At 36.3% G+C, this 23,770-nt stretch overlaps 6 protein-coding genes across 6 annotated transcripts; 5 read left to right on the forward strand and 1 right to left on the reverse strand.

The window, feature by feature from the left end:
* Nucleotides 1-142: 142 nt before the first annotated feature.
* On the forward strand, nucleotides 143-4,476 carry LOC110767944 (putative prolyl 4-hydroxylase 9). Its single transcript, XM_021971609.2, has 7 exons — nucleotides 143-526; nucleotides 627-784; nucleotides 2,019-2,121; nucleotides 2,394-2,489; nucleotides 3,499-3,564; nucleotides 3,646-3,765; nucleotides 4,029-4,476. Exons 1-7 carry the CDS (start codon nucleotides 284-286, stop codon nucleotides 4,113-4,115), a joined length of 873 nt encoding a protein of 290 aa, XP_021827301.1. The 5' UTR covers nucleotides 143-283; the 3' UTR covers nucleotides 4,116-4,476.
* A 413-nt stretch (nucleotides 4,477-4,889) lies between these two features.
* On the forward strand, nucleotides 4,890-8,816 carry LOC110767949 (myosin-2 heavy chain-like protein). The gene is made up of 5 exons (XM_021971616.2): nucleotides 4,890-5,279; nucleotides 5,928-6,080; nucleotides 6,182-6,354; nucleotides 6,444-8,427; nucleotides 8,544-8,816. Exons 1-5 carry the CDS (start codon nucleotides 5,145-5,147, stop codon nucleotides 8,601-8,603), a joined length of 2,505 nt encoding a protein of 834 aa, XP_021827308.1. The 5' UTR covers nucleotides 4,890-5,144; the 3' UTR covers nucleotides 8,604-8,816.
* A 213-nt stretch (nucleotides 8,817-9,029) lies between these two features.
* LOC110767947 (mediator of RNA polymerase II transcription subunit-like protein) lies at nucleotides 9,030-11,294 on the reverse strand. Its single transcript, XM_021971614.2, has 4 exons — nucleotides 11,120-11,294; nucleotides 10,550-10,748; nucleotides 9,412-9,524; nucleotides 9,030-9,327 (listed from the first exon to the last, which is right to left on the reverse strand). Exons 2-4 carry the CDS (start codon nucleotides 10,728-10,730, stop codon nucleotides 9,193-9,195), a joined length of 429 nt encoding a protein of 142 aa, XP_021827306.1. The 5' UTR covers nucleotides 10,731-10,748; nucleotides 11,120-11,294; the 3' UTR covers nucleotides 9,030-9,192.
* Nucleotides 11,295-13,128: 1,834 nt separating this feature from the next.
* On the forward strand, nucleotides 13,129-15,299 carry LOC110772621 (uncharacterized protein At2g23090). Its single transcript, XM_021977075.2, has 3 exons — nucleotides 13,129-13,448; nucleotides 13,557-13,597; nucleotides 14,886-15,299. Exons 1-3 carry the CDS (start codon nucleotides 13,376-13,378, stop codon nucleotides 15,003-15,005), a joined length of 234 nt encoding a protein of 77 aa, XP_021832767.2. The 5' UTR covers nucleotides 13,129-13,375; the 3' UTR covers nucleotides 15,006-15,299.
* A 1,307-nt stretch (nucleotides 15,300-16,606) lies between these two features.
* LOC110772635 (leucine-rich repeat protein 2) lies at nucleotides 16,607-19,380 on the forward strand. Its single transcript, XM_021977092.2, has 7 exons — nucleotides 16,607-16,969; nucleotides 17,198-17,330; nucleotides 17,498-17,569; nucleotides 17,955-18,098; nucleotides 18,197-18,268; nucleotides 18,393-18,464; nucleotides 19,131-19,380. Exons 1-7 carry the CDS (start codon nucleotides 16,891-16,893, stop codon nucleotides 19,195-19,197), a joined length of 639 nt encoding a protein of 212 aa, XP_021832784.1. The 5' UTR covers nucleotides 16,607-16,890; the 3' UTR covers nucleotides 19,198-19,380.
* Nucleotides 19,381-21,234: 1,854 nt separating this feature from the next.
* On the forward strand, nucleotides 21,235-23,671 carry LOC110772638 (protein SYM1-like). The gene is made up of 4 exons (XM_021977096.2): nucleotides 21,235-21,697; nucleotides 21,806-22,037; nucleotides 22,816-22,940; nucleotides 23,206-23,671. Exons 1-4 carry the CDS (start codon nucleotides 21,362-21,364, stop codon nucleotides 23,290-23,292), a joined length of 780 nt encoding a protein of 259 aa, XP_021832788.1. The 5' UTR covers nucleotides 21,235-21,361; the 3' UTR covers nucleotides 23,293-23,671.
* The last annotated feature ends 99 nt before the right edge of the window (nucleotides 23,672-23,770 follow it).

Consider the following 23,770-nt stretch of genomic DNA (forward strand, 5'->3'; position numbering starts at 1 on the left):
AATTTTTTTTTAATATTAAAAACAAAATTGGTCATTTTCCTAGACTTTACAGAAACTACAAACTATATAAGACATTTTTATTTTTTTGGTCTGAACTATATTTGACACCAATAAAAAAGAAAAAAAAAATATATAAAACAAAAGAAGACTGCAGAGTGAAGACAAGGGCATCCGGCGGCCAAACAATAAAGAAGAAGACCAAAGAGCGCATGCTCGTAGAGTCGTAGCTCACAAATGAACTGAAAGAAAGCAAAAAAAAGAAAGACAAATTAAAAAATTCGCAATGAAAGTGAAAGCAAAGAGCCCCAAAGCGAAATTTGGGCTACCCACAGTCTTCCTCCTCTGTTCCCTCTTCTTCTTCGCTGGCTTGTTCACCTTCACCCTCCTCTCTCATGTCTCCTTCCCTCAATTTCTCTCCGGTCCACGCTCGGTCACCAGAACGCTTCAATCGGAAGATGGCGAAGATCACGGTCCACTGCCACAAGGCGAGACCGGAGACAGCTTTATTCAATCGATTCCATTCCAGGTTTGTGTTTAATCTGATCAGTAATCGCATTGTTTGGAATTTGCCTTGCTAATTCGGTCAATTGGGTTTTGGGTTTGTTTGACATTGTTGAATCCCACAGGTTTTGAGTTGGAAACCTCGGGCTCTTTATTTTCCGAGATTTGCAACTGCGGAGCAATGCGAAAGCGTGATTGAAATGGCGAAGACTAAGCTCAGGCCGTCGGCATTGGCTTTGCGAAAGGGAGAGACTGCTGAGAGCACAAAGGGGACTAGAACAAGGTATCTTTGTCCTCCATTTTTAATGCTTCTCATCATCTCCACATGGAGAGCATTTGAATATGGATATGAGTGGAGAAAGATGGGCCATAATAATGTGTTGTGTCAATCAGAAATGTTTAACGTAATGTTATGCAATTATGCCTAGCGTGCTATGGGGAGAGTAGAGTGTTTGATATTTATGAGAGTAGAAAGAAAGGGACCCATGGTGTTTCATTTGGAAATAAAGTGGCACAAACTAATTCCAGCTGTTGGGAAAAGTTAATATTTTGTTAATCATAACATTCTAGGGAAGGATAACTTCTTATTTATGTGTTTCTTTCTCCATTGCGGCACAAGCACTTGGGTTCACTCATCAAGTTTCTTCAAAATTTGTTTTAAATCAGTGATTTGCCATAATAAGTGGATCGGTCCCATTACTTTATAGATACATTGATGTAGGGGCAATGGATAAAATGCCTGCATTGTTCGTCTTCTTTCATATTTGTCATCCTGAAGTTTTTAAAACATAGTTGACTCCTGACCTAGATTATGTACAAGAAAAAATGACATCATAAGTTGGGATATGTGAGTACCGGGGGGATGATATCAGGGTTTGTCAGTTTGATGCGGGTGCATTGACTAGCAATTCCTTGCTCCACGCATAAAATTATTTTTGTATTTAATAAGTTGAGACTGTCTGTTATTCTGACCTTACCATGCTCAGGATATGTTCTCTTATGCAACTTGCAAAATGAACTACAATATCAGCAGAGTTCGTATTTCGTGTTTCCTCAAACTGCCATTAGAAACTTCTAGAATAGCTCATGCACTGTAGTTTGTTGACATGTATTGTATAGTTTGCAAGTAAATGGGAATTTAATGCTGGATATTTTTTCACTTCTTATTTATCTTTTTCTATTATTAAAGGGCCTGCATATTTGGGAAATTTGTGAAATGAGTAGTTTAAATGTTTCAAGAAACCCATTCATAAGAATTCTTTTGGCAGGGAAGTTTTGGAAGATAATTTATAAAAGAGCCTTGTAATATCCCTTTCTGTATCATAAAACTTGTCATCTCTGCTTTCATCAAGTTATATGTGGTATGCTGCTTTGGAATGTATCTTATAACTCACAATTAATCACCTTTGGTTGGTCTCTGTGCTCACGATCAATGTTAAACATGCTGGTTTGAAGGTGTTTTACATAGAATGTTTTGCTGCTTGTGACATTAACTGTTAGTCTATACTTTATTATAGTTCAGGCACATTTATTAGTGCATCTGAAGATGAAACCGGAATCCTGGAGATTATTGAGGAAAAGATTGCCAGGGCTACAATGCTACCAAGGACCCATGGAGAGGTATTTTTATCATTGTATATTATTCAGGGGCAGGCTTAAGTGTGAGGGGGAATTCAAAAGCAGTTAAGCAGATGTTTTTCATTGTTCATATAGGTCTGAATGCTACTATTAGTTTTTCTGATAAAAAAACTGTTTCTTTCTTTTTCCTGGTAAACAGAAAATAGTGTATCCAATACTGTTACTACTTTCACAACAATTTTAAAATGTTAACCTTTCATTACAGTTAAATTCTAAATTAATCTGAGTAATGCTAAGATATCATCATATTGCAGGCATTCAATGTTTTGCGGTATGAGATTGGCCAGAAGTATGATTCTCATTATGATGCATTCAACCCATCGGAATATGGTCAACAGAAAAGCCAAAGAGTATATACTTAACTAGCTTCTGCATAATGTGCTGTCATTTTCTGCTCTGTTTTTATTTCGGAATTCCTTCCTGCCAAATAGAAGATCCCTGATACTTGATGGGATGGTTTGCGTATTTATGCACCTAACACCAGCCAAATAAATAAATAAATGAACACATAAAAAAGAACTACGGTATTTCTTATAATTTTTGTGTAATGGTCAGCATCTCTATTATGTATTGCTGATAAGCAATACTTATGGAATTACTTGAATATTAGATCATAATCATAACCCTTTTCTAAAAAAATAAATTTGCAACAATGGTTGACCATTTTGCTTCCAAAAAAATCAGTTGTGCTTTCCAACTTATGATTTTTCCTTTTTCATCTTCTATAATGTATATTTTAAATTGAGTATTGAGCAAAAAAAAAGAAAGAATCAATATTGGTGATGCAGCAGTTATTAATGATATATTTCAAATGGTAGTTTCATTAGTCCCTTTTTCTGTTTATGTCATTTGAGTACATATGTTGCTTAAAAAATATTGGGTTGAGGACCTTGAAGCTGACATCAAAAGATTGTTAGTCTTTAATTTTTCAGAACAATTTATCATCATCGAGCTGTAATTGATTTCTGTAACTTAGAAGGATGACTGCAGTTTTAGTTGTCCTGATTTCTTCAGCTTTTTAAAAAGAAAAGATTAAATAAAACTTGTAGCATAATCCCATTATTCTAATCACCATTTTTGTATTCTAACATTCCATGGTTCTATTTTATATGAGCCTTGCCTATAAATTCTTTGCCCATTATACTTACTGAACTAGTTAATAGTTATAGATCCTTTTCTCATACCCTTTACATTCAGCCTAAAATTATATTTGAAACTAATTTATAATTATAGGTATGCAGAAGTTGCAAATTGCTTTTTGAATTCATGATTTCACCTTTCTGTAAACGATTTATCGTTGTTGCTTCTTTCCTTAACCATTGATACCTAACTGTCAAAACTTTACACTCAATGTTGCAGTTTGCTTCCTTCTTGTTGTATCTATCTGATGTAGAAGAAGGTGGAGAAACCATGTTCCCTTTTGAGGTAGGTTAGAAAATTGATAGTTTATCTTACTATTACTTTGAAATATTTGCATGCACTCATCCTAATTTTTTTTATTAGTAGAATGGCTTACATATGGGTATGAGCTATGATTACAAGAAATGCATTGGTTTAAAGGTTATGCCCAGGCAAGGGGATGGACTTTTATTTTATTCAGTGCTTCCAAATGGCACAATTGATCAGGTAGTTTACTTTATCATATCTTAAATCACATCTAATTCTTATAAATTGCTTTTCTTGTTGTTATGAACGATGTGAAGTTGGACAACTTGTTTCTATTTCCTTTGGCATCAAATTAATTTATTTGAATCACATCAAAGTATTTATTTATAAAGGATCAGCAACTAATTAGTTTATTTGAAACTTGGAATTGTCATTTCGGTTCTCTTCCTCTGTCACTTCTTAATGGTGATTAAATAAAAAGTCTCTTGTGGCGCAATTTGCAGACATCTCTTCATGGAAGCTGCCCGGTGATCAAAGGGGAAAAATGGGTTGCAACAAAGTGGATTAGAAATCAAGAAGATCTGGAGTAAGAGTTGTTTTATTCCAAATGTTGTTCTTTCTGGAGCTGGTGGTTCCGGAACAGTGGAACAAAACAGATCACTGGTTTTACAACTGCAGCCTAGTCAACGTCGAACAGTGGTACTGGAGTTTCTGTTCCTTTCATGTTTCAAGTATAGAACTGAGTGAACTATGTTCTTGCAGTAGGCGGCGAAACAATCACTCTTGGATGTACAGCCCAAAGATGGGGTGCTAAACTTCTTTTGTTTTGGGTCGATAACCATGCCACTCGTTATAGAAGAATTCTTTTGTGTAGCTTTGCAGCTAAATAATGAAAGAACCTTGTATGTAAAATGGTATTTTGATTCGATAATTCTTCCTTCAAAATCGAAATTTTGAGTTGTCGACATTTTGTGTATTAAGAATTCTCCATGCATAATTGTCATCATCCACAACTCTCTTGGACTACCAAAATAAAAATTCAAAAAGGTCAGGATATGAAATATGGTACAATTAAGTATTGAGTCCACTTCTATTCAGGGATTCTATCAAATAAACTTAATGAAGGATATTTTATGGAATTCGATTGTATTTGAGGGATCTCTTAATTGAGATAGAATATAGTTGTCATTTTGTCAACGAGCCTTAACTCAAGTGGAGTCGGAGAGCAGAGATCTTAAGTTCAAATTTCATGTAATTAAAAAATAAAAGAAAAAAGAAAAATAGAGTGAGTTGCCACATAAGCAAAGGTGTGATTCTCTCGTATCCTCCACATCCAAAAACACACCACAATGACAGAATAAGGTAACTTCATTTTAAAAGGACCGTTGGAGCCAAAAGACACGCCCTTTAGACTGTAACGGCTACTTACCATTTGAAAAAAACAATAAACCCTCTTTGGATACCAGCCAAAAATCTTCACATTCTTCTGATTACCAAATCCCAAAAGAACAAAAATCTTCGCATTCCTCCCTCAGATCTCACAATTCCTTTCGAACTCTTCATCATTGATCATTCTCTTCTGCGATTCTTGATCCCCGTTTTCGTCTCAGAGATTAGCCATGGACCTCGGCTGCTTGGACTTGGGTTGCATCTCCGTGTCAGACAAGCGAGGCACTAACGACGCCGTTCTTGATTCCAACAACAAGGAAAACGACGCCGTCGACACGACCACCGTGAGCCCCAAGATCGGAAACGTAAGTATTTTGACCTTTCGTTCTTCAGATTCAAGACTGCTATTTTTCCATCAGTGCCTTAGATTTGTTCCGTTTTCTTGAATCGGATTCTCTGTTTGTGTTTGGATCCTGATTTGTTTAGGCTTTAGTGGATTTGAAACCCTAGGACCTTGAATAAATGAGGATTATTGATTGGCTTTGATTTGGTACTTAATTGCTGGTTGTTAATCATTTGGAACCCTAAAACCTTTGTTATTTTTTTCTTTACTGTTGGGATTTATGCCGATTGAAATTCCAATAGCCCCATAAACTAAATGATTAGTTAAATTTTTCTTAAGTCCTCTACTTGGTGTTCTGTTTTAGCTTCACTTTTGTGTTGATATTTTGATAGAAGCGGATTCGAAATGCCTTACTTCCACTGCTTAAATTCAGTTGGCTTTTGCTTGATAAGATATCTTTGTCATTACAAGAATACCATGGATGTTGGAAAGAAGGCAATTTTAATATGAATTTATTTGTTAATTTAACCTGACATTTCAGTGTTGACCTTTCTGGTTGGTTTTTGTGTTCTATATTTGCAGGAAATGCTGTGATATAGACCAAATTAATTTCTGTCAAGTCCTGTATTGTTTTGTTTGACATCCCCATTTTCTTTTCTGAATAGTGCAGAATAAAAATTTGAAAGAGACTAGCCTATCAACGTTGAATTCTCTTAACAAATCACAAATAAAGAAGCCTTCTCATCGTAGGACCTCTCCTCTGAACTGGTTCCCGCGAAAAAAAGGGGACTCCTATTTGAAGAGGAAGATCAAAATGCTGCAGGTTTTGCATCTTTCTCTAATAAACACTTGTTATTTATGCTCTAATGTTTTTTTGATTAATTTCCATGTTAACCAAAATACTAATTTGTTGGCTTTTATCAGGAAGTAGATGGCATGAATTTAACTCTTGATGAGACTTTAGGGGATTCTAATCCGCATTACTCAAAAGTCCTAAGGGAAAAAATGGCAGCAAAAGAAGCTGCACAAAAGGCAATGGAGGCACGAAAAGCTGCACTGGTGGAAGCATCTTGGTGTCGCATTCTTAGGGCATCCAGGTAATTGTTTGAACTTGGATGCTTAATCATGATTAAGCAGTTTAAAGGCTAATTTCTTAGTTACAATGTTCTTTTAATCTTTATTTCAGGATTCAAAGCAAAGAAGCAGAAGCACAGCTGTTGAAAGCAGACAAGGCTGCAGCCGAAGCTTTTGAAGAGGCAACAGCTGTGGGAGTTATCATGTTTGACAAACCAAATTGCCCTCGGAAGCCATGTAAAATAGAAACATCCACTGTTAATGGAGGAGGGTCTACTACTCACACAGTCACAGCATCTTTTGAGACTGCATTTGACGTTGATAAAGAAGTAGCTGCAGCTGTTAAAATTGCATTAGTAAGGCTTGGAAATTCTCCTTCTTTTAGTAAAGATGAATTCAAAGATCTGCTCCGAAAAATTAGTGAGAATCCTGATACAAGTGAAAATAATCAGGAATCGTCTGAGTTTACTTCAGAATGTGAATCAGAATCTGGATCAGAACTTGAAGTAGTATCCCAGAAAGATTCTATCATTTCCCAAGATTTAGATCATAAGATGCCAGGTTTTGAGGAAAGACAGAGTAAAAACAGAAGGCAGTCATTTGGTAAGCTTAATATGGCAAAGATAGCAGACATGATGCTTGAGAGGCTTCAATGTTTGCAAGAAGATGAACTCTCCTCTCTTGCCACTATAGTTGCTACTTGTGGTTTAAATGCTGCCTTAATGGAAGTTGAAAATAGCAAGCTTCATGATCAAGGCTCTGCTGCTGAGACCCTTCCACAAAGATTTGGAGCGGCAAAGCCTGAATACTTCAGAGATGGGCAGGTGAGAAGGAAGCAAACTATATCAGAACTCCCAAGTCTTGACAAGTTTTTAGTTAAGCACATGACCAAACTTGAGAAAGAAGTACAAGAAGCCAAGAATAGAAGGAATAAGTTGACGGAAAAAACTGCAACTGTTGATGAGAAGGCCAATTTAGATAACATTGGAAATACCTCTGAAACCATTCCAGGCTTGGGAAGCATTCTTCTGAAGCATGGTTCAAAGTTCGAAAAAGAGATTGAAGAGGCAAAGAAAAATTCAGGTGGAGATTTTGAAATGTTTCAAAAGAGTTCACTGAGAAACAAAATATCTTCTGATGCCATTCCTGACTTGGAAAGTATGCTAGTTAAACATTCTTCAAAACTTGAAAAGGAAGTTGAAGAGGCCAAGACAAAATTTGCGAAAACATCTGCTACAAGTGACCAAAAATCGGTAGTGGGCAGTCGCAAAAAAGAACATGTCTCAGAACTCCCCAGCCTAGACAAGTTCTTAGTGAAACATGTCTCAAGACTTGAGAGGGAAGTCCAAGAAGCAAAGAACAGAAGGAAGACTGATGTACATGAAGGAGTTAGGTTTCCTTATCTGAAGAAGAAAGTTGATTCATTTGCTTCAGTTGCACAACAAAAGAAAATGGCTATTTCTTCTTCTGAGGAAGGATCAGAGGGGAAAGAAAATTTAGACTTAAATAAGGATGTTGACGAGAATTCTAGGATGGAGCAAAATGAAGTTGGGTCTTCACTGCAGAATCCTAGTGCAGAGGAAATAAACTCACTTCAGAATATGAAGGCTGAAACTAAAGAGACTGAAGATGGTTTAGACAAGATTATGGTCAAACCAGTCCACTGGTTGGAAAGGGAGAAAATCCAAGCCTTGGCAATGGGAAACAATTACGAATATCATACGCTCAAAAAGAAAAAGGGAGAAAGCAGTGTTACACAATGTGAGAGCTTGGACAAAGTTTTGGTAAAACATGTTTCCAGACTGGAGAAAGAGAAGATGAAGCAACAGTCAGAGAACGGAGCAACTGAAGTAAAAAGAAGTAATACAAAACTGCCTTCACAATCGGAAGAAGCATGTGGTTTGGACCAAATTCTGGTTAAACATAAATCAAGGCTTGAAAGAGAAAAGGTGGCTGCTGCTCAGCAACCAGAAGAACAAACCAGATTCTCTGTAACTCGTAAAGAAGCAAGGGACAGAGAACTACAAGAACAATGGGGAGGTTTAAGCTTAGGAAACTCCATGAAGCCACATGTCTCGAAACTTCAACGAGATAAGGTAAATGCTCTTTTTCTTGTGCTTAATGTATTTTTTGCAATGCTTTGTTGAAATTCTGATTATTTGTTGGTTCCTCCTTTGTCTAATGGGTTTGTTGGTATTTCCATTTTGTGTAGGCCGCTTGGGTTAAAGCTGAACAGGAGGAGAAGAGGCAAGGTACTGGTTTCTCAGATTGAAGCCGAAGATTAGAAAAGGAATGGAAGATATGGACAGAAGGAACATGTGAACTTTTGTGAAGAAAACGTTCTCATCATTTTCTATTCAGTGATCAATGCGATCAATGCGTTTTTTTCCTATGTTTTGTACTATATTGCATTGTAACAGGAGATTTATAATTGTCTATAAATATAATCAATTCAATTTGGTTAGTTCTTTGACTACGGTAGAATGGAGTGGTTTCCCAAATCTAAGTTTGGATTTTATTTTAAATTTTGCGTTGCCTCATGCCAGTGGGAAGTAGGAATGTAAGTTCAACAGGGGACATCAATAAGAACCCCATCAGACAACGAATCGACCATGATCAAGTTTTGACAGAAATTTTTTTTACTGCCAAAGCAATTATAAAAGCCCCTTGATCTTTAGAGGGGGCAACGAAACAGCACTGGAAACAAAACCACTTTGATCTTTTAGGTTCATATTGTAAATTACGTAGCCGATTTGGATGTAACAGATCATAATTTTTACAAGAGACCATTGAAGCAAAATCATTATGGATCCAAATGATCTACCAACAAATGGAATGATACAATTTTATTGCTCAAGTAACTACACCCTCTCAAGCTCAGTGTTGTGCTTGTCCAATTGGTCTTTCAGATCCTTCTTCCACCCTTGGATCAACCTTTCATGCTTCTTGATAAGCTCAGTCTTTATCCTCAACTCCTCTGCCATCGCATCAATCTCCTGGAAAAATGAAAACACGCAACATTAAGAAAACAAAGGCTTAATAAGCTAAGGACAAGCTGAACAACATGGTCTTCAGATAACCTTTCTAAGTTGTTCGGCCTTGGTTGGCTGATCCTCACGTTGTAGACCAATAAAATATAGTTGAAGCTTTTTGGCAGCTTCCATAAAATCTCTGGCATGCCTCTCTACATCAACTGAAGCAATGACAAAATAAACACCATCAGAAGAAGTAAAGATAAATGCATTCTTGGTGCATTGTTGTTCGTTGTGCACTTCAGGATCAAAGAAGACTTGGCAACTTCGTTCACTACTTTACAAAGACTGACAGTTATAAGGTTTGATGTTATGATTGATAAACAAAGTTTCCTAACGCAACCTCAACCTCAAAGGCCAAGTCAACCAAGGTTACAAAGGTAAAACAAAAGATCCATGAATCTTTTGTAGCCACTACAAGAATGATATTTTTCAGGTGGGTACACAAGATTTACCCAAAAACATAACCAAGAGTTCCAAAACAATCCTAACACTTGTAAGTAGAATTTTCATATGAAATGGAAAAATTCATAGAGAGCAAGACTTTACGTCCCCATTTATGCATCCAGAATCCAAACTTTTGGTCAAAATGGATTTTCTTACCCCCGCATGAATATGTTATGTAATCTACAATTTCCTTCTTTTCCAGCCACTATTTAGAACTAAAGGCTAACACTTGGTTATTTGAGATTTGATTTGAAACAAACAACAACTCTCTTGCTGTTCAAATCTCCCAACTCTCTTGCTGTTCAAATCTCCCAACTCTCTGTTGAAATATAACTCTTTTGCCAAAGCTGAAGCAAGAACTCCCAAACTGAGTGTGTTTAACCAATTTAATATATTCCTTACTCTTTCCTTTAGGCTTTGGCCAGAGACAGGTACACAGAATGTTTTCTATTGTGGACCCAAGAAACCCTATTGCAATTTTTTTATGGGTAACATAGCTCTGTCACGAGGTTCACCCTCTCAAAGTTTATCAACAAAAAAGTGAAACTACAAAGTTTCAGTTAAAACAAATGCGTACACATCCAAAAAGTTGTAGTTTTATCATCAAAACTTAGAAACCCTAGCCTCAGTCTCAGGATAAGTGGTTATTATGTGGGTGACCAAGCATCTGTATCAAAGAGGATTCACATACATACAAGCAAGCATACACTGAAAGGCATGTAAAGCTATTGGTACTAACTCTGATGAGAAGGGTGGGGAGACCGGTCAATTGCTTGAAGCTCTCTGGCAGGCAAGCATGGAAGCAAAGCAGCCTCCAGTGCTATCACACAGGCAACCATGTCTTCCCTTGGAGGCTGTGGGGATTGCATCTGGGCATCAATTTGATGCTGCTGCTGATCTGCCGCTTGTCTCTCAGCCATGTGAAAGATAACCAACACCTGCAAAATACCCAAAAACCAAAATAGATAGGAAATGAAATTGAAGTATGAATTCGATTATCCAAATGGGCAGATAAGAAACCCAGAAGAAGAAGAAGAAGAAAATGTAAAATTTACAGATGATGTGGTGGAAAATTAAGTATTTAAGTATCTGGGTATAACCAAACCATCATGAAATTTTCAATCTAAGATTCAACAGCTCTTAGTATCTAAATAATATCTAAAAGTGCGAGGCTTTTGCTAATCTATTAATCATACAACTAAGGAAGAGTGAATTGAATCCATAAAAATTAACTAAAAAAAGCTTAGGAAATATCCAAATGCGTATTCTCTCTTTCAATTTCAGACAAATTATACAAATCTCGTGTTACCTTAGCCTTGGGTGAGACTGAAATCAAAGCTTGATATGACGAAACAATCTCATTCAGTGTAGAAAGTTCAGCCTTCCTCGTTCTCTCGTGCTCTCTCTCTTTCAGTGTTGAGTATCCTTTCTTTCCCTCTTCTCCGTTTTTCTCTTTTGCTGAGAATTTCCCTCTTCCACTTGAACCTCCCTTTAAACATTAAAAATTACAAAATACAAAATACAAAATACAAAAAATATAGAGTGCTGCTAAACGAACCCTAAAATTAACTGAGTACACCCTATGATCTAAGTATACCCTAATATTTAAATCAAAATGTAAAATTAACTAAGTACACCCTATTTAATTACCAAAAATACCCCGGATACACCCTAATCCACTCTATTACATAGCAGCAAACCCATTCGAATCTGGTAACAACATTCATCAAGGTTAAGTGGCATACTAAATTATTCGGATATCATGGCTGAGCTTTGATTCAAAGGCAGTAGAAAGCCCCCTGTTTTCTCTGTGATTTATTATTCGCCATTGCCATGTGGTTCTTTTATTGAATAAATGATGTTTACCAGGTTCGAGTTTGAATTCTCTCTACATCACTTTCCCTTATTCGAGTTTGAATGAATTAGCACATGTACCTTGCTCAACCACATAATGGAATAGGGTTTCTATCTATTTTTCCCAGTTAAGCAGATTCTTCAACTCAAATCCCAAAAGTTTCAATCTTTATTTTCTTAGTTTTCACCCAAATTGAATTTGGTTTTTTCTTCAATTTTTTAGAATTTCAATACACAATTACCAAATTCCAGTTTCAATTCCAAGTAAGCACGTATGAACTCGCTTGGTATTTGGAGGTTTTTTAATCTTTTTATTGTCAATAAAAGGAAATAACATAGTTTTTGGAGTAGGGTTTTTCGTTTATGTTTGAGTAGAGTTGAATATGGTGAGTAGGGTGTATCCGGGGTATTAACCAAGTTAATAACCAATATATTTTGAGTGGTGCTAAATGAACTCTAAAAATAACTGAGTACACCCTACTATCAAACTATTTATTAAATTGATATTTTTATAACCAGTTTAGTTTTTTATTAACCTTTAAAAAAAAAGATTTACCAACTTTTAACGATAAATAGAGGAATTGATTAACAGGTAAAACACAAGAACTAAATTTTCCATTAACTAAACTGAAAATAAATTGACTATTAAATTGGAGAGTCCCAATAAAGTTAGGAAGATCAATGTTAATATTACTTGATATGAAATGACAAAAGTTGTTAAATTTATTGGATTATGTTAATCAGCCTCCACTCACACACACATTCAACTCAATCTTTGCTATATCAGAGGTTGTCTTGAGTTCAAAATTTTGTATTTTTTTTAATAAGGACGATATCATAAATTATTCTAATGTAGAGGATGGGGATTCAAACTTGAGTATAAGGAAATAGGCACATTACATTGGCCAATTGAATTAACCCGCATTTGTTTGAGTACAAATTTTAAACACGATGATTTTTAATGAATAACATGAAGAAGAAAATAAGAAATACCCACATATATGATAGAGAGCATTTTTGCTTACCACTTTAACACAAGTGTATCATCCTCATCCTTCTCAATACTTGGTATATGTCCATATGTATAGCCATTGTTCAATAAATACAAAGTAAAAAGTTGATCATGGTTATGCCTATGAACACTTATCAAATATTAAGAAGGATAGTGATGATTCAACTTAGGTTAAAGTAGTGAGTAAAAATATTTCCTATATGATATGACATGGTATTGTAGACACATATTTTGAGGTGGTAGGCACATCAAAAAACACATCATCTCTTATTTGAGAAAAACTTAGTTGCAACAAAAAAAAATTTATTTTACTATTTCTGATCAATAATTATATGCCATATGAAAGTGTTATCACACATGTCATAACATTATAGACCAAAAATTGCTACCCTATTTTATGGAATTCTTTCTCCTCTTGTTTGCCACTTGCCTGGTGAACCGACTGACATAAATCCTCCTACTCTACCAACCTCCAACTAAGTCCAATTTATTTCCAGCGAAAAAACAAAAAACCTAAAGTCCAATTTTTTTGTCTCTATTGCCTTCTTGCCACCCTTTAAACACAACCCTCCTCCTCCTTCCTCCTCTCATCTCCTCTTCTTTCTCTTCCACATTCCCAAATAAAAAGAGCACCCTACCCAAAACTCAAAGCAACGTTTCTGGTGCTTTTTCTGCAGTCTGGTTTTCCATATCAGAGCCATGGGAGGAGGCAACGGGCAGAAGGCCAAGACGGCACGCGAAAGGAACATGGAGAAGCAAAAAGCCGCCAAGGGTAATTCTTTCTCTATCTTACTTTCATTGCACAAGCCTCAGATTTTCTTAGACTCGTGTGTGATGATGCTGATCCATCTGGGTTTTGTTCAATTATTTATTTATTTAGGAAGCCAGCTTGAGGCCAACAAAAAGGCCATGAACATCCAGGTAGGTAGTCCCTTTGCAAGCTTGGCTTTAATTTGTTTCAAAGTATTATGCTTTATGATGGGTTTTGCTGTTTGATATATTATTAAGCTATATATCATTTGTTGGTGCTTAAATTTCATTCACCCAAAAAAAGGGTGCCTCTCAAATTTTGTTTATTTTTTGTTATCCAATTGGTTGATGAAGAATTTCTTGGTTTGAATAGATTTTAGAGCCTGTGACTTATCTAATGTTTTGTACAGAAACTTTACTCTAAAATTTTACTTTGCTGGGGTTTGGAGATTTTGGCTTTTGTGATTTGGTATTGTAACTTGATTGATTGGCAATGAGGAAATATATGTTATATATGTATATGTGTTATTTGTACGCTTCTTGTAGTGATATGAAGATGGTTGTTGTGGAATTTTCCGGCTTGAGTTCCGGCGCCTGAGTTTTTCACTCTGTACATCTCTGTTCTAATTGGTTTTTTCTTTTCTATTTAATCCAATGACTCCACTTTGATTTCAGCTATTTCAGCTCCTCCTACGCCTTAGCTGATCAACAATTGCTGTTATACATATCCATCCCTACTGAATCATGTCCACTTGATCATGGGCAGATACTAAGTTGCAGTAAAAAATCAACAAATGAAATTTATTCAAATATGATTTACTCACTTGACATCCATTATGCATATTTTTATGCTTTAAAACCCTTTCAGAATGATCTTGTTTTAATCAATTTCCTATAGATATTCGTACTTGTGTTTTCCATTTGTATCGGTTTCTTGTGTTGTTATCATTTTCAATCTTAGGAGATGCTTTGTTAATTTGCTTATTTGTTGTTGATTATAAGTTGCCTCAAGTTCATGTACATGTGAGATGTCTAATTCTGCTTTTGGACTAGTGATCTCCATGGGTTTTATAAGTCTTTTTTTCTCTATAAGCACGACTTGTACAAAGATATTCTTGGATCAGAACACCTTATTTCAAAAACCTCACAACAAGTTTAGAGAAAATAGAAAGGCACATTTTAATCTTTCATCCTGCATTATTGTGAGTTTATTATTCCTACTATGTAGCTTGGTGGAATTCCATACCTTGATAATGATGAGGTTGTGAGAAGCTATGACTGACATATTGTGCTTGATTCACTTATTTTACTTGCTCAATGTCATTGCATTAGAAATAGTTTTTAAACTCTTTGACAAAGTTTGTGACCCGGTTTGCTCTTGTTATAATTGTTGTCGGTGTTGTCGCTCGTTTCGTTCCTTCAATGATGCATCTTGGCGGGTAATGGTTACCGAATGCAGTGCAAGGTGTGCATGCAGACATTTATATGTACCACATCAGAGGTGAAGTGCCGGGAACATGCTGAAGCAAAGCACCCTAAGGCTGATGTTTATTCTTGTTTCCCACATCTTAAAAAGTGATCCTTAAAACTGCAAAACTTGCAGACTGGGACGGGCTTTAGAATGTATTATGTATCTAGCTACTCTGGCTTTAAAATGGTTTTAGTTAATGAAATTGTCTATTCAACCATCCAATATGCCCAAAAGAAAAAAGTCTGTTAAAGACTATGAAAATGGTGTTGAATTGGATTTTGAATGTTAAATTACTAGGCACAGATCAATTTAGATATCTGGATGGGAGCTTGCATTTCATAAATCTACTGTATGTTCATTAAAAATATATGAATTGGCTAAAGCTTATTTGTCTTGCACAAAGTTGCTCTGATCTATTAGTAATTTTTTCGTGTGACAGTCACAGTGTCGCATGGTTTTTTTCCAATCCATGTTATATGTGTATTACTATATCATAGTATATAAATTATGCCGTTCATTCATATTACAATGTTTGGATTGATAACATCACGTGACGGTGTGATGGTCTCGCTTTAAAATTTCTTTTCTTTTTTGGTCAGATCTACCATAGTCAGCCAACCTCATTTTCCTATTGGCCAAAAAAGAATCCTAGTGACCCACTCACCCATATTGTCAGGCAAAATTGTTGGTACTGAACTGATTGCCCACCATGAATGTCTTCGGTCAAAGAAGTTTCACAGGGCAGGTTCCAAATCACTCATTAAGCATCAGCCCAGAACTTACTTAAGCATATTGGGCCATTGGCTTTTACCAACCGACAAATAAAGAAGGAAATTTCCCCTCCACTCAATTCTTTCTTTGTGTGGAAAGTCGTTTCTGTGAGGACACTAATAATAAAAATCCACATGCTCTCGAAAAAGACATATTTTACATCCAAGTTGCTAAGTTTGTGATTCTTCCATTCTAAAGGTGTAATGCTTTATAATTCAATTCTTTTTTCAACTTTTATCCAAATTCTCACAAATGAAGTGGAATCCATAAAATTGTATCCGAGCAAGACCTATGTAAGGAATTAAACTTTTGTTACAAAGGGTTTGTATTAGGTCACATGATGAGAAATAAAGGGTATAATCTCCTGACAAAAAAGTTGAAGTAATTGTGATAAGTCACGTGATGAGAGATCAATATAGGAAGGAAGTATAAACTCATTACATACACTACTTTTTATAATAAAGTTTGTTGTGAGCAAGAGAGTTAGGAAAATAGCAGAATAATAGTTCGATTATATTCTAGCATCTTCCCTATAGAAAAATGAGAAATAAAAAACAGGACCTTCAACCTTTTGATCCCTTTGAACATGAACATGGTACAAGAGGGCCCAGCATATATATAATGGGTTGAATTCAGGCATGCCTGCCTAACATGGCAGGACATAATTGGCAAAAGCCAAAACTAGTTCAAAAGACAAACTCACCAAACTCACTTCACACTGTACCCGGTATACTGCCCTATTTGTTTTGGTGTTTCCCCATAGTCACCACCCTCGCCCACCAGCTCAGCAGCTAAGACTAGGTCTTCTCCAATTTCCCAGATCACCCCTCAAGTGGCCCCCACTCAACGCGGCAAGGCAAGACTTTCTTTTAGCTCTCTTTCACAAGTCCACAGACAAACTCACAGGTCAGTCATGACCACTGCATGAATTTCCCACTTGTTTCCAATCCAATTGGGCTTGAGAAGTCTGAGAAGACCCCCTCTCTGCATCAGCAGGAGAGAGAGAGAGAGAGAGAGAGAGAGAGGAGCTCTAAAGTCTAAAAGACTGTAAACAGTAGTATTTGAATATTACTATTCATAGCGCACACCACGCAAATCGTATTTGACTTGACGAACTTTGCAAACCAACACTTGCACTTTTGAAACCAAAACCACCACTTCGCTTCTTTTTCTTTGTTTTTTGTTTTGTTTACTTCTCAAAGTTCCTCCATTGTTCTCTCCAATGGCTCCTCTCTCCATAGTATCTTCCTTTCTCACCTTCCTGTTATGTATTTCTCCTGCCTTCTCCACAAACTCTGAAGGTACTTCCTTCCTACCCATCTTGCAAGATCCTTTCTGGGTTTCAAATTTTCCCTCTTTTCCTCAACTGGGTTAGTTTCCTTTTGGTTGCTGAGAAACCAGAGAGGAGAATCAGGGAAAATTTCCTCAAAACCCACATCAATTTCAGCTTCCAGTTTCTTTTCCGTGTCCTCTTTGTTGGGTATCTTTGAGATTCTGTAATTTTGACTTGTGATTTAATTTGATTTCAGGAAATGCTTTGCATGCTTTGAGAAGCAGACTCAATGATGCCACCAATGTCCTGCAGAGCTGGGACCCAACTCTGGTCAATCCCTGCACTTGGTTCCACGTTACCTGTGATTCTAATAACCATGTGATCCGTTTGTAAGATTCTCTAATTTCTTTGTTCTTTGTTCTTACCATGTTTAAATTTAATTTAAAATTTTATTGGGTTTATGTGCTTGTTGGATTTCTTGTTTGAGTGACGGAAGCGCTTTTGGAATTGTTGGCTATTTATGTGTCCTGATTGACTTCCTTGTCTTCAATTTCAGGGATTTGGGCAACTCTAACATTTCTGGGAGTTTGGGGCCTGAGCTTGGGGAGCTGAAGCACCTACAGTACTTGTATGTTTCCTTTTCTCATACCAGCCTTTTCTGTTATGCTGTATTTGATTCAGACCCCAAAAAAGAAAGGGACTGTATTTTTTTGGCTGCTTAGAAAAGCAAGGAAGCAAAAGATCCCATGTTTATACTGTTTCCAACTTTAGAAATGAAAAAGCTCACTCAAGTAACAGATTGTGGATTTAGAGACCCACATGACTGAAGATTTTTTTTTTTTTTCCCTTTCTCCCAGTTCCTATATCAAGTGGAAAAAAGAAAATTTGATCAAATCTTGATTTCAATTTACTTATACATGTTCTGACTTTGATAACAGTGTACTTGTACAATTTGTTAATGAAAATAATTATCTGAAGAAGTGATTGAGTGAAAATCTTTGAATGTGTTTCAGGGAGCTTTATAGAAATGACATAAGTGGTAAAATTCCGAAGGAGTTGGGGAAATTGAAAAGCCTTGTTAGCATGGATATGTATGGCAACAGATTTGAAGGAAAAATCCCCAAATCTTTCTCCAAATTGAAGTCACTCAGATTTCTGTAAGTACTTTCAGACTGATCAGCCAGAATATTTCAACATTTACAATTCACAAAATTGCAGCTAATTTGCATTTGACATGGTTAAATTGATGGTGCAGGCGACTAAACAACAACAAACTAACAGGATCTATTCCAAGGGAGCTCGTCAGCCTTTCTAACCTGAAAGTTTTGTAAGTTATAATCTTGAGATAACTGGAAACTAAAATCTAAACCTGAGTCTAGTTCTCATTCTGAAATTATTTGGCTAGTTTATTACTGTATTAGTAGCAGTCTTATGAGATTTTAATGTGACAGTGATGTTTCCAACAATGATCTATGCGGAACAATTCCAGTTGATGGCCCATTTGGGACTTTCTCAATGGAAAGGTACCATTTCTGTCACAGCCCTTTCTTTCATCTTCTCAATCATATGCAGTATGCGCCATGGCACTAAAACCAATCATAGCCTAAAGAGAAACCAAAAGTTTATAAATGAGTTTTGAGTTTCCTATTAGGTTAATAGGATAGGATCTGGGGACGCGATTGTTTCAGCGTTCCGAGATAACATGGCCATTGAAATATGTGTTGTGTGTGCATCATGCATTCAAATGTTAACCAAGATTCAGGCCCAATATGAGACCAGATGGTGGTTTGGATAAGTTCCGGTTAATTGGTACGGCACACAAAAAATTTCATCATTGTATAGCTGATGGATAGTTTTAACTCTCAGAGAGTGAAGTCACTCTGGAGCCTGGAGTATTGGAGGGCATGATGATTTGAATGAATACTCATGAACTAAATCTCAAACTTTATTCTGGATGCTGTTTCAAAAGTTAAACCAGTTCTTTTCATAAAATAAGTTCCTTAATTACAAATCATAGTATGCATATGATGGTCATTTTCCATAGTCTAGAGATCTTGAACAGGTCTCCAAGTCTCATGCCCTATAATCATTATTTACCTTATTGCAGTTTTACTGAATTTGCCCACCTGGTTCTGTTTCATTATTTACCTCATTGTAGATTTACTGAATTTGCCCTGGTTCTGTTTCAGTTTTGAAAACAACAGACTTAATGGCCCAGAGCTGAAAGGACTGGTACCCTACGACTTTGGTTGCTGAAGAAGAAGGCTGGAATTTCTCGATCATCCTTATAAAGATAGTAACCTTGTATTATAAAGGAGCAGGATTGTAATCACTAATTATATTATGCATCTGGCAATGGCACACTGTTAATGTATGGATATGAAAAGTAAACACTATCATAGCAAAAATAAAATTATTCTGAGATCGGAACCTTCAATATGATCAGGGCAATTGTTGTATTAAGCCACAGTATTGTGTACTGTGGACAGCTTATTTAGAGGACGGGACATCGGTTGTAAGGATAAATGTTCTCTACCACTTCACCATTTCACCAACTGAACTTCAAACCCCTTGTTATTGAGTACTTGCTTTAAGTAATCATAACGTCTAGATTAATTCATAAGCTCAAACCCAATACTTGCTTAAAAAGGTGCTCAATCCCATCCGAAAATCATCAGAAGAAGAGGCTTTACGAAAACTCTGAAAATTATGAGGATGTGAACTTTGAAAATTTATGCATTATGAATTACACATGCATCGATTGTAAGAAATCAAACCTGCGTCATCGACACTCAGAAATCACACGTGACATTTTTTTTGTTTGGTTGGATGTCGATGGACATATTAAGAGTTCTGAAAATGAGAAAACATAGCATACCTCAAAACTCAATATCAAATGTTCATGGACTAGACATCAAATGGTGACACGAGATGCGTCATACACAAAACAAAACCTACAGGATACAGCTTTAGTAACTCAAATGAATATAGGCAGATCTTCGAGGGCATTACTGCAAATGCAAAGGCAACGTGTAAAATTTCTAGACACGTGGCATGATAAAATTGGTACACCAAACTTTCTGGAAACAGTTTGGTTCACGTTCAAAAAGGTCGGCATGTGTGTAACCGAAAAGGCAAAAAAAAAAGGTCGGCATACATATACGTGGCGCTCTTTTCCTACTTGCCGTGTATTGAGTAAGGGCATACTCGCTTGCACTTTACTCCACGTGTGTAATCACACTTTCAAGTTTCTTTTTCTTTTTTCCTTTCTACGAGGGAAAAGTATTGCATACCGATTCTCATTTCAAGAGCTGTTTTTTGTTGTTGAAGGAAATGCAATATTCACATTGAAGAGCTTGAAAATATTATAAATGTAATATGATATACTTAAGGCTAAGAATTAAATTGTTTATATACACGCATATCTATGCTAAAATTAAGACACGATGGCAAAGAACTTCATCTCCTATTTTGGAAATGTAAAATTCTCATTTCATGAGTTTTGGATACCCTTTTCTCCATCATAACATAAGGCTAAGAATCAATTTACTATTCCCTTCTTTTATATATTTTTGTTTGCTAAATACTGAAATGATGTCTCATATCTATTCTTAAGTCTCATGTATGACCTTTGTAGAGAGAAAAAAATGATGACATTAGTAAACACTAGAGAATTCTTACAAATGATATCTCATTAGTTCAACCACTTGCTCAAGGCTCAATACGGAACTATAAGGTAGGTTGTTATCAACCATTGTATCTAATGAAATCGAACAACTTCCCCCATAGTTCCCAAGTGGCAATGGAGAATAACTCGTATTTATAGGGGAAACAAGAGCAATGTACAAGTGTACATAAACATGAAATTATTCTTATGCACCAAAAAAGAAAAAAAGAGTAATTGCTGCAGTGTTTATCATGTTTACGAAGAGAAAAACAGTGTTTCTGATTGTTTGGCCAATTAGAACTACAACTTAGATTTGAGTCTTTATATCTTTGATAATGCTCTAGATTGGGTTGGGAATAGTTTGATTGATGATTTGCTAGGAGTTACCAGAACTCGTCTAGTTTATACAGATATGCTGGTGTAGGTTGTTCTTTGGGATTTATCTCCTCTTTTTAATTATTATAAATAAATAAAAGCCAAAACATATACCATTGTTCTAAAGGTTAGGGAAGCGAGTACAAACTTCATACATAAAGTGGAGAAAGCCCAATTCATTTCTATATTTTAAAACAAAACCCCAAACTTGCCACCAAATGACCAAAAGTCCCCTTCCTCTATATAACTCGACACACGTCTCTCTCTCACATGTCGCTTAAAACCTCTCTCTCTCTCTCTCTCTCCCAAAACCCCACGTCAGAGAGACCAAAACCAAAACCTCTGCCCTTCCCCCATTGAAGACCTGCAACAACCACAATGACGGCCGTTTTCAGAAGAAATACTAACATCACCCGCCTTCTACACAAGCACTCCATCACCGACCCGATCGGAGCCCGGACTCTTCTCCAATCCCAAACGCAGTCCAAAGCATACCTCCGCTTCCCCCAAGTTTTCCGGAAAGCCAGAGACTACGACCTCTCTCCCTCTGTCTTCTCCTCCGCCTTCTGTTCCTCCAAGTCCTCTGCTGAAACGACGTCGGTTTCTAAGCTTGGGTTCGTGGGTTGGTATCTGGGTATGCTCCAGCACCGGCCTATTTTGACAAAGAGTGTCACTTCAGCGCTTATTTACACTGCTGCTGATTTGTCTTCCCAGGTGAGTCAAACCGTAATTAAATCATCACTTTTGGGCATTTTCTGGTACATTTTTTCAATTGGCGCTTGTTTAAATATGGTATCTAATGAAAGTAGTGATATTTATCAGACATTAGCAAAATCATCATTTTCAGAATCTTATGATGCTGTAAGGACATTGCGCATGGCTGGATATGGGATGCTGGTTTTAGGGCCATCCCTGCATTTCTGGTTCAATTTCATGTCAAGAGTCTTCCCAAAACGTGATATTTTCTCTACATTGAAGAAAATGGCTATGGGGCAGACGCTTTATGGACCTACCATGACTGTTGTTTTCTTCTCCTTGAATGCATGTCTACAAGGTATGCATAAAACATGTTTCTTTATGGCACATTTTTCATGTTGAATACTCTTTGTCAAGGTCCAAGGATTATATGTGCTCTGCCTCAACTTTGTATAACTTTATATTTTGCGAAGATTTGTATGAATTAATGCTGCATTTGTCTCACAGATCAAATCATGTGTAGTACATAAAATTTGTTCTACATTCTTGAATCAGGGCATTTCTCTTTTCATGTTATAATATGTTCAGCAAAGATTTTAACTCCGTGCGCATTTTAAAGCTGTGAGGATTGAATTAAGCGGCAAGTAGATTGGTTTGTCAATGATTGTGAATTAGGTTGTTCTAGGTTTTATTTTGTGAAAATTATGATTGAGCCTGCCACACTTCGTTGTATAAGTTACTTTGGAAATTGGCTTTCCAATTTTTATTCTTGAAATTGAAGATGAAAATCAGTTTTACAGAGAGTTGATAATGGGATGCTGAAAAGGGATAAATACATGTATAAAGTCTAGTTGTAGTTCGCCCAGATAAACAGAAGTCTAGATGTACTGACTTTTAATCTTGACCCTTGTGTTTAACTTTTGGTGTTTCCTGTTTGTATGCAAGAATAATGGTATAACTTTGATGCATTATGAATAATGGTATAACGTGTCTCTATGTGAATTAATTCTTCAAGCACTAACTGCTAAGTAAACAATTAGAGCCGAACTGAGTCTGCAGAAAGATGTTTTAAGTATACAAGGTGTTTCATTTCAAGTTCATATGGTCTAAGTATTTTCCATGATTGCCAAATCCAGGTGAAAACGGTACAGAAATTGGTGCCCGTTTAAAGCGAGACTTGTTCCCAACATTGTTAAGTGGTGTTATGTACTGGCCACTGTGCGATTTTATCACATTCAGATTCATTCCGGTCCAATTACAGGTATATGTGGAAGTTTCTCTCTCTCTCTATTTTATTTTGGTTTTTCTCAAATTTTTTGGATTTGGGAATCACTTGAAATTTTAAAGGGGTTGTCTGCTGAGTTCTATTCTGTAACACACACAACTTGGATTTGGCTCCAGATAATAGTGGGAAATTTTCTGATTTGATCAGTTCACCTCGTTGTTTGTCCAACAGACATATTTGACATGATCTGCAACTAACTTGGGAACTTTTTTTTTTTCCTCTTATGTTCTCATTTGGACAGCCATTAGTGAGCAATGGATTTTCGTATCTGTGGACCATTTATATGACATACATGGCAGGCCTGGAGAAAGCAGGCACAACATCCTAGCTGAATTGACTGTAGGTGCCAATTTATTTCATTAGTCTCATCTTCAAGATCTAGACATGTTTCCACAACCCTGCTTGGAAGTTGCTTGTGATGCCTTTACACAGTAAAGCTTCTGGGTGCCTGCGCAGAAATGCTAATGTGACATCCACAGCCGAACCATGGTTGAAGCCCAAGCTATGAATCTCACTCTGATTTAAATTAGACAGACCTACATTATTTATGAATTAGATTCATTGGTAATTATCTTTAGACCGTGTTTTTCCCGGTACTTGTAAAACAAGCATACACGTTATGTTATATAAAGCAGTAGGTTGATGTTGAGAAGAAACTTACAAATGACAATCTCTTTTCTCAGAAACAAATGCATGCCGGGTTTTCATTTTGCTTGTATATTAAATTTTTTTTTTTTTTTTTTTCTGGAAGAGCTGTTTTTCAGCAATTCAAGTTCTTTAGAACAGGTTGACAAGTATATAAGGAA

Source organism: Prunus avium, chromosome 8 (genome assembly GCF_965620075.1).
Source record: "Prunus avium chromosome 8, drPruAviu1.hap1.1, whole genome shotgun sequence".
NCBI classification, from domain to species: Eukaryota; Viridiplantae; Streptophyta; class Magnoliopsida; order Rosales; family Rosaceae; genus Prunus; species Prunus avium.